Source organism: Bactrocera dorsalis, chromosome 1 (genome assembly GCF_023373825.1).
Source record: "Bactrocera dorsalis isolate Fly_Bdor chromosome 1, ASM2337382v1, whole genome shotgun sequence".
Lineage (NCBI taxonomy): Eukaryota > Metazoa > Arthropoda > Insecta > Diptera > Tephritidae > Bactrocera > Bactrocera dorsalis.
The window spans coordinates 40,202,723-40,212,805 of NC_064303.1; the positions used below are offsets into that span (position 1 = coordinate 40,202,723).

General features: G+C 35.1%; 2 protein-coding genes across 3 annotated transcripts; one reads left to right on the forward strand and one right to left on the reverse strand.

Moving 5' to 3' along the window:
* Positions 1-3,322: 3,322 nt before the first annotated feature.
* On the forward strand, positions 3,323-5,756 carry LOC125775384 (putative nuclease HARBI1). 2 transcript variants are annotated; one of them, XM_049445921.1, is made up of 4 exons: positions 3,323-3,655; positions 3,716-4,154; positions 4,221-4,362; positions 4,417-5,756. In XM_049445921.1, exons 1-4 carry the CDS (start codon positions 3,531-3,533, stop codon positions 4,797-4,799), a joined length of 1,089 nt encoding a protein of 362 aa, XP_049301878.1. In that variant the 5' UTR covers positions 3,323-3,530; the 3' UTR covers positions 4,800-5,756. The 2 variants fall into 2 exon arrangements, with proteins under 2 accessions (XP_049301878.1, XP_049301876.1); XM_049445919.1 differs by having other exon boundaries at positions 4,221-5,756.
* LOC125775467 (uncharacterized) lies at positions 5,752-7,050 on the reverse strand. Its single transcript, XM_049446110.1, has 3 exons — positions 6,792-7,050; positions 6,539-6,728; positions 5,752-6,485 (listed from the first exon to the last, which is right to left on the reverse strand). The coding sequence occupies exons 1-3, from the start codon at positions 6,800-6,802 to the stop codon at positions 5,844-5,846; spliced, it is 843 nt and encodes a 280-aa protein (XP_049302067.1). The 5' UTR covers positions 6,803-7,050; the 3' UTR covers positions 5,752-5,843.
* Positions 7,051-10,083: the final 3,033 nt, after the last annotated feature.

The following is a 10,083-nucleotide window of genomic DNA, read 5'->3' on the forward strand; positions in this document are numbered from 1 at the left end:
TTATGGAATGCTAACGGTGTTAACCAACATAAATTGGAACTTACTAGATTTTTGGATGAAAATAATATTGATGTAATGCTATTGTCAGAAACTCATCTTACGAATAAAAAGAATTTCCCTATACCGGGTTTTAGACTTTATGTTACAAACCACCCAGATGGAAAGGCACATGGTGGAACAGCAGCGTTGGTTAAAAAACGATTAAATCACCACGCACTAGAATCTCATGCTACAGCAGTATGTAAGGTATGTACATCAATATCTACTCGTATAAAAAAATTTCTGCGTGGACCAATATCTGAAGGCCATATACTAAAATTACAGACATCCAATTTAAAAATTTTTTTTGGAACACTGGGTCATAGATTTCTAGCAGGTGGAGATTACAATGCAAAACATACGTATTGGGATTCACTTCTAATGCTACTATTATAAATAGGCAAAATAACATTGACATAATATCTCCTGGTAAGCCGACATATTGGCCTAGTGATCGTAACAAAATACCGGATTAAGGGGCCATACCAGTGTGACACTTTCAAAAAAAATTTTTTTGTTTGCGTTTTCCATAGTTTATATTTCCAAAAATATTTTGTGAAATCGTCAAGATCGTATCTTGAACAGTTTTTAGATGGCAGGGTTCTAAAAAGCGACCGCTCGGATGTACAAACATAGACTCTGTGCCCAAAAAATAAGGTCACATTGTATTTATTTTGAAAATTCTTTATTTATTCTTCCAAATCAATTTCATCTCCTTCAAAGTAATTTCCTCCCGATGCAATGCACTTATGCCAACGGATTTTCCAATCTTCGAAACACTGATTGTAGTCACTTTCCGGGATGGCCTTCAGTTCCGTCTTCGCTGCGGCTTGAATCTCCTCTATCGTATAAAAACGGTGTCCCCGGAGCGGTCTTTTGAGCTTAGTGAACAGCCCGAAGTCGCACGGCGCCAGATCAGGTGAATACGGTGGTTGCGGAACGATATAGGTTAAGTTTTTGGCAAAATGATAACGAATTTTTTCCAAAAAATTCAATGTTTTCGGTACCACTCGAGATTTGACGCGCTTGAGGCCCAAAACATCCTTCAAAATGGTATTGGCTGAGCCTCTCGATATGCCAACTTCATCAGCAAGGTCTCTAATTGTTAATCGACGGTTTTTCAACACCAAATCTTTGATTTGTTGAACGTGAGCTTCGTCGGTTGAGGTTGATGGTCGCCCTGGACGCTCTTCGTCTTCGACACGTTCACGGCCGGCTTGGAACTCACTATACCACTTGTAAACATTTTTTTTAGACATAGCCTCATCACCAAAGGCTTTCTGCACCATCCTCAACGTATCCGCAGCAGAAAATTTATTCCGTAAACAAAATTCAATGCAAATTCTTTGCTCAACAAATTTCGACATCGCAAAAAACGAAAAACTCACTTTTAGCAGCTCACAAAACGACACGTATCTCAAACACTAATGAATATTTTCAGTACTACCAACCTAAAAAAAATAATTCTCCAAATCCTTCGACGCGCGCAGTTTAAATTCAAATGTCACCTTATTTTTTGGCCACAGTATAAGTGCAACTTTAAACGCGTTTTTCTCGAAACGAAATTTTCAAAATTGCTTACATCATAAATCAACGTGGAATGAACCAACCCACTTCAAATTAAAACTGAGTATTGAATGCATTTACTATACAATGTCCTACGATCTTTCTAATTGGTTAAAATTGTCAATCAAGCATTATAAAAACGACCATTTTTTCCTAAAAAAACGATTTTTTTTAAATTACGTCATTTTGTTACTTTTTGACATTTTTAAAAGATCGTAATTCATCGTATAGGAAATATCTTTAAGTTTAATAAACTTTTTGAATTTTTATCTTTTAGCTACTTATTCGGCCGGAAAAGGTTGCGATCGATTCAGGTTGCGCAACCTTGCTCAATATGAATCTACGCAACCTTGTTCGAGTAGCAAGCGAAGCGGTGATAATCGGCGATCGTTTGTTCGTTTCTTTCGGCACAGCTCGGCTTTTCTACCAAATTTGTCATTTCCATATTCGTAGCAATAGAAGTTCCATGGCATAAGTAAAGTAATGGCCGCCGATTGTCACCCCTTGCCGCTGTAGCAGCTTCGAAAGTAGTGTTGATGTTTATGCTTCCCACCGCACCGATTTTGACGACGATGACTACGAGCCACCACCAACAAGGTCAACAACAGAGCCACATCTGATAACTCAAAGCGAACTTAATGATATGATTCGTGGCCTTGATTTACCAAAAGAGAAATCAGAACTTTTAGCTTCTAGACTAAAACAATGGAATTTATTGCATCCAGAGACAAGAATCTGTACTTATCGGAAACGACATAGTAGTGTTGTGGATTTCTTTGAAAAGGAAAACTATCTAGTCTATTGCAAAGATGTATATGGGCTTATGAAAAAAATGTTTTGTACCTATTCACCTGATCAGTGGAGACTATTTATTGATTCATCGAAAATAAGTTTGAAGGCGGTTTTGTTACATAATGGTAACGAACTTCCATCTGTACCTCTAGCGCATGGAGTACATATCAAAGAAACCTTTGAAAATATCAAAAATCTACTACAAGACGAGTTATGAAGGATCAAAACTTTGTCTCTAAACTAAATACGCTAGAAAAAAAGCATGGTTTTCATTTGTTGAGGTTGTAAAAAATTTTTTGGGTAACACCAAATCACCCGATTATGAAGAACTCATATCAAGCCAATTGACGGATTTTCAGGCTTTAGGGTGTATCATGTCCCTGAAAATACATTTCCTACTTTCGCACTTGGATTTCTTTCCTCCCAGTTTAGGTGCAGTCAGTGATGAACATGGGGAGAGATTTCACCAAGACATATTGAGTATGGAGAAAAGGTATCAAGGCAAATGGACTCCTAGCATGCTGGCAGACTATTGCTGGATATGTTTACGTGATAATCCTGACTACCAATACAGCAGAAGTTCAAAAAAGTACAAGAAAATATAAATTGAGGGATAAAAATTTGTAATATTCAATATATTTTTGTCAAAAACTTTACTTTTATTTTTCTCTTAACCTGGACTTAGCAATTTTTTTTTATATTTAAATTATATATGTACCCTATCAAAGCAACATAAAATAACAAGTTTGGTTTCAGAGCAGAAAAAAAATGTCAAAATTGTCGGCTAGTGTTATTTGTTTATTATTAGTAAAGAGCAATCCACCAGTTGGTGGCGCTAACAGCGGTATTGGGTAAGTGCGGTATGTTCCAGTAGATGGCGCTACAAACATTAAAAACATTAAATGAAAAGCGTAGTTTGAAGTTTATATTGGGCCTAATCATTGAATCCGCAACGAATTCGATTTCGATACGATACAGATTTTCGATCGAAAATTTTCATGCAATCATTCATTCCGTCGATAAACTGCTTTATCAAAAAACACAAATGTCAAACTACATTATCGACGGTAAATTTGACAAGTTTGAAAAATTAAATTGGCTGGGCTTTTGCTTCGTTTATATAAATATTTGAAATGGATACAATCATGTTACATTTAAGTGATAGCGATAATGAGGATGAAAATTGTATACAAATTCGTCGCGAGCGCAGAAATTTGCGGAATAATTCAAAAGACATATTGGAAATGGATGATTATAAGTGAGTATTTAAGCTAAAAACGACATAGATAACTTTGTTTACATGCATATACATTTACAGTTTCTTCAAAAATTTTCGCATCAACAAAGCAGCATTTATATACATTTTAGAGGAATACGAAAATGTATGTGGAAATGATAAGAGACAAGGTTCTCTTTCTCCGAAAATAAAACTTGCTGCATGCCTGCGCTTCTTTGCCACAGGCAACTATCAGCATTGTGTTGGAAAGGACTTCAACATAAATGTGGCCCAATCGACATTCTGTGGAATATTAGAGGAAGTTCTAAACAGTCTTGAGTACAGACTATGTTCACGGTGGATTTCTATTTACATGAATGAAAACGAAGAATTGGAATCAAAAACATTTTTTTTTGCCAAGTCAAAAATTCCGGGTGTGACAATGGCAGTTGATGGAACTCACATAAAGATAATGGCTCCAACGAGAGATAAACATCTTTATTATAATCGCAAAGGATTCTCAAGTTTGAACGTTATGATAGTGAGACTTTTATATTTATCTTTAAACTGAATATTTATATATATTTGCTTTTCTGAATGTATATAGGTGTGCGACCACAAAATGCAAATACGCTACGTTAATGCAAAATATCCTGGCAGTAGTCACGATTCTCATATATGGGATTTGAGTGACATAAAAACTATCAGCGCAACCAATTATCGGAGAGGAAATGCAAATTTAATATTAGGTGAGAAACCATTGATAAAAGTACGTTCACCTAATAAAAATGTACGCATTAAAGGAGACAAAGGGTATCCTCTTCAACCATGGCTCATAACTCCATTTAGAGAACCAATCACATGCCTCAGAAAAAGAAGGTTTAATACGTATCATGCTAAAGGCCGAATAGTTGTTGAGAAAACAATAGGATTATTAAAATCAGTATTTCGTTGCCTTTGCAGTGAACGAGGACTACATTACGCACCATATAAAGCAGCGCGTATTGTTAATTTCTGCTGTGCATTGCATAATATTCGTTTGCATTTTAATTCTAACGAAAATTTTAATGAGCCACACCTGGATATATCTGAAAATGAATATTCAAACAATGATGACAATGATTTAAATGATATGCCTTCCGACGAAGCAAATAGAATAAGAGAAACTTTTTTAGATATGTTTTAGTATAAGTTCATAACGGGTGATTTTTTTGAGGTTAGGATTTTCATGCATTAGTATTTGACAGATCACGTGGGATTTCAGACATGGTGTCAAAGAGAAAGATGCTCAGTATGCTTTGACATTTCATTATGAATAGACTTACTAACGAGCAACGCTTGCAAATCATTGAATTTTATTACCAAAATCAGTGTTCGGTTCGAAATGCTTTTTTATCGACAAATTTTGTTCAGCGATGAGGCTCATTTCTGGTTGAATGGCTACGTAAATAAGCAAAATTGCCGCATTTGGGGTGAAGAGCAACCAGAAGCCGTTCAAGAACTGCCCATGCATCCCGAAAAATGCACTGTTTGGTGTGGTTTGTACGCTGGTGGAATCATTGGACCGTATTTTTTCAAAGATGCTGTTGGACGCAACGTTACGGTGAATGGCGATCGCTATCGTTCGATGCTAACAAACTTTTTGTTGCCAAAAATGGAAGAACTGAACTTGGTTGACATGTGGTTTCAACAAGATGGCGCTACATGCCACACAGCTCGCGATTCTATGGCCATTTTGAGGGAAAACTTCGGACAACAATTCATCTCAAGAAATGGACCCGTAAGTTGGCCACCAAGATCATGCGATTTAACGCCTTTAGACTATTTTTTGTGGGGCTACGTCAAGTCTAAAGTCTACAGAAATAAGCCAGCAACTATTCCAGCTTTGGAAGACAACATTTCCGAAGAAATTCGGGCTATTCCGGCCGAAATGCTCGAAAAAGTTGCCCAAAATTGGACTTTCCGAATGGACCACCTAAGACGCAGCCGCGGTCAACATTTAAATGAAATTATCTTCAAAAAGTAAATGTCATGAACCAATCTAACGTTTCAAATAAAGAACCGATGAGATTTTGCAAATTTTATGCATTTTTTTTTTAAAAAAAGTTATCAAGCTCTTAAAAAATCACCCTATATATAACTAAATATGTTGAGTTCATTTTTATTAAAACTAAGTTAAAAAACGTAAAAATTCATTAAAATGTAAATATTTTGAATTAATAATAAAAACTTATGGATTATTTAAATGTTCAAGTTCCAGTTCTAGAATTTTTTTTTTGGTTTCCAATTTATCAAAGGCTATTTTTTCCATGACAGCATTATGTCGCTTCATTTCTTTCAATTTATCCTTCTCATTTTCACTTAGTTTCCTAAGCCACCTGTTTGTGTCGGACTGTTCTTGGATATAGTCTTTTTGATGTTTAATGAGCGTGGCTAACAATTTAGATACATTTTCCTCCATCTTTTTTTGAATATTTATTTGTTCTGTAAGAAGACCCATTTTGTTTATTTTACTCTTTTTATGTGGGGTACAGAACACATCAGCATCTGCATTAGATTCTATGGTCTGGCCAGGAGTCATATATGACGTTTCAATCAAGTCAATGTCAGGCTGGGAATAAATTGACTCAACTGGTCTTTTGCGGGGAGTACTTGTTGTTGGTATTTCGTCCGGAATATTTTCTTTTGAGCATCCAAAACTTGTAATGCCCTTTAATCCCTCCACTGATGCATTGAGTGATAGAATAACACTCACTTCCTCTTCCAGTGCACTTAAAGAAATTTGGCTGAAGGGCCCACCTCCTGTTCTTGAAATTTGCTTTGCATTTTTGACCATTTTTTTCTTCGTCGCAAACTTGAAATCTGTCCAAACCTATAACTTAGGTAGCTTAATTCCGATAATATACAAATGGTGATTTTTCATACCTTCTTCCATCCAGTTCTGTCCTTGATTGGGGGACCTACTGCGTTTAATTTGTTTGAAATTTCTTCCCAAAAATGATTCAATTCGCCTGGTGCTCTTTGCGAAAATCCTTTCGCTATGTCGGGGTGCAGCTTCATTTCACTTATTAACACTTCAAATTGTTTTTTGTTGGTGTGTTTTTGTCTCTTATCTCTAAAATATCAATTTAAAATATAAATGATTGCGTCATTAGCAATTGTTTTTAAAAATACTTACAAATTATCCATTTTTGTAAGAATTCCGCAACGCACTCACCAACGGATTGATTTCGACACAAATTTTCGATATTGCGGTATCAATGATTTCTAAATTAGCGACATCTATGTGCCGCGGAAAGCATTTTATCAAGTCGGTAAGTGAGTTCACTTCGATCGAAAATTTTATTTTCGATACGGTTTCAATAATTTCAACGCAAATTTTTTCGATCATATCGAACCATATTTCGATCGAAACGGATTCAATGATTAGGCCCATTATTTGTGGTAAAGTTATACGAGTCTATGACTTCCAAAAAAAAAAAAATTGGACGCGGCGAAGTTCGCCGGGTCAGCTAGTATTTAATATTAATGACATTTAGTTAATGTATTATTTTGTTTTTTTTTTTTCGGGAAAACAATGGAACATTAAAAAAAATAAAAATTTTTAGAAATTAGTTAGTCGGGCGAGGTTGAGCTTTGAATTATTTTTCTTAGTAAACTACAAGGTTTCTACTTAACATACTTAAAAATTTTTTCCGTCTTTCCCCCCTTAAAAAAAAGCGCGTTGAACTAGGTTGGTCGCTTGCATAAAATGAGTACTGCTTTTTTTATTTGTTTTAATTTAATACTGAAATCCAGCTTAATTATTATATACGGGTGGTATATAGATAGTATAAGGGGGCTCTATCGGAGCCGATGTGAAAATTTGACAATGGGCTTGGCACCGCACCGCCCACTTTCCGGTGAAATCCCATATCTCAGGACCGGATGACCGATTTCGGCAAAATTTGGAATGTAACATTCCGTTCATATTCCTATGTTACTCTGTGAAAATTAGCGAAATCGGACTACAACCACGCCTACTTCTCATATAACACAATTTAAAATTCCATTTGATCCTTTCACTCTCCAGTACACAAATAAAGAATTAATTAATATAACGGAAAAAAATTTTGCGGTAATAATTCTCTTAAAGTAAGCCACCTTTTGACCAATAATTGTCCAAATCCGACAAAAACTGTTCGAACCCCTAGGTACCGAACATGTGGACCCGATACTAATAGTTGACTTTTGACCGAAAATGTCGTTCAATGTGTGAGATATGAAATTGAAATTCGCATAGAATCCTTTCCTGGCCATAGATTTCATTCAATCAAAAATTAATTAAATCGGGTCAGTACTTTGGCCAATATTTGAACCAACTCAATGAAAATTGCAGAACATGTTTTATTCATAACAGTGTTTCTTTGCGCCTAAAATAGATACAATTGTGCGAAAACTTAAAACCCCCTCCCATATAACTATTACCATGATTTTTGGACATTCACTTGACATTGCTCCGTATGATTGGTGATTGTATGTAAGGTACCTAAATGAAACCGAGCTAACAATTTTTTAAGTATGTGGCATATTAGTAGTATTCGGGATGAGCAAAAATAGATAAAAGTGCCGACCAGGGCACTACCTCCTACTCATATATATTCAATATAAAATGTTCAGTTGCACCCGAAATTAGCCCTTCCTTACCTATTTTATTTTCATATATTGCATTATTATATTCGATCATGCATTTTTATTCATAAAATCACTTAAAATAATTTTGTCCGGTTTTTGAGACCAAATGCTCCTACACTGGCGGACATAATTATTCACACATCACTGAGTTTACCACAAAAACGGTTATATATTTTAAATAATAAAAACTAGGTTATAGTTTTGTTCTAAGGAAATCTTTATTCATATTTCTGGTATTTAAAAATAATATTAATTTTACAAATTAACTCTCCATTTTAAATAAATCGCCAAAAATTGCATTTTACTTCGTTTATGTGAGGTACAAAATTATTCACACAACTCAAAGTCATGCCATATAAATTGAAAATTTTAGCAATGAAATCTAACGGAAACATTTGGAGAAGTACCGCTTTGAATGCTACACTCGAAGTTTGTAATTTTACATTGAATTTCCGTCATTCGGTATAGTTATTTTTGCAAGTGAGTTATAGATATTGAAAATGGGTCGTAAATTAAAAGAAACTACCGTCGATAAAAGAAAAATAATTTTAAATTTACATAAACAAAATAAGTCAAGTGCTGAAATTGGTAAACTTGTAAATAGAAGCAGATATACTATTTACAGCATCATAAAGCGCTTTAAAGGAGAAGAAGACCTTCAGAGTCGGGCTCATACCGGCAGACCCCGTATGCTGACCAACGCTGAAGAACGGCAAATTGTAAGAAAAGATAAAAAGAATCCCAAAATTACTTCTACGCAGGTGGCAGCAGAAGTTCGTGAAGAAATTGGGAAACATATTCACACAAAAACAGTACGCAGGACCTTGCATCGTGCTGGCTACAGTTCACGTATAGCGCGAAAAAAACCTCTCGTCAGCAAAGCTAATAAAAAAAGAGGGTGGACTTCGCAAAAGCATACAAAGATAAACCATCTGAGTTCTGGAGCAATGTTCTATTTATCGATGAAAGTAAATTCAATATCTTTCAGTCAGATGGCAGAATACGGGTCTGGAGAAAACCCAATACTGAACTTGAGAAAAATAATACGATAAGTACAGTAAAACACGGAGGTGGAGGGGTCATGGTATGGGGTTGTATGTCAGCGGCGGGTGTTGGAAATCTCGTGTTCATTGAAGAAAAAATGAATAAAAAGGTTTATTTGAATATACTAAAGAATAACTTAAAAGAAAGCGCGCGAAAGCTAAACCTTGTTGATCACTTTTATTTCCAACAGGACAATGACCCCAAACACACTGCTCATGACGTGCGTATGTGGATCACATACAATGTGCCTCATATTCTTCCGACTCCTCCACAGTCTCCAGACCTAAATCTCATAGAACATTTGTGGGATGAACTCGGTAGGCGTGCTAGTAAGCAAAATATTATCAGTAAATCTCAACTAAAGGAAGTTCTTCAACAAGAATGGTAAAATATAGAGCCCAGTGTGACAAAAAAATTAGTTGACTCTATGCAAAATAGACTTAAAGATGTATTGAAACAAAAGGGTATGCCCACCAAAGATTAATTTTTTTATTATATTATAAATTTTCTTGTTAAACAAAAGTGTGTGAATAATTTTGTCCCTTACATAAATGAAGTAATATACAATTTTTGTAGGTTTTTTTAAAATAGAATATTATTTTTTTTTAAGTTATTGTTATTTTTAAATACCAGAGGTATGAATAAATATTTCCTTAGAACAAAACTATAACCTAGTTTTTATTATTTAAAATATATAACCTGAAAAATTCTCAAGCGTTTTTGAGAAGCGATAATAAAACTTGGGAATGCGC

Bases quoted from the DNA above. Each gene is read 5' to 3' on its own strand.
- LOC125775384 (XM_049445919.1), top strand. From the start codon at position 3,531: ATGGATACAATCATGTTACATTTAAGTGATAGCGATAATGAGGATGAA. The intron at 3,656-3,715 runs GTGAGTATTTAA...ATACATTTACAG, and splicing joins TTGGAAATGGATGATTATAA to TTTCTTCAAAAATTTTCGCA. The intron at 4,155-4,220 runs GTGAGACTTTTA...GAATGTATATAG, and splicing joins CAAGTTTGAACGTTATGATA to GTGTGCGACCACAAAATGCA.
- LOC125775467 (XM_049446110.1), bottom strand. The intron at 6,486-6,538 runs GTATGAAAAATC...CCTAAGTTATAG, and splicing joins ACAGAACTGGATGGAAGAAG to GTTTGGACAGATTTCAAGTT.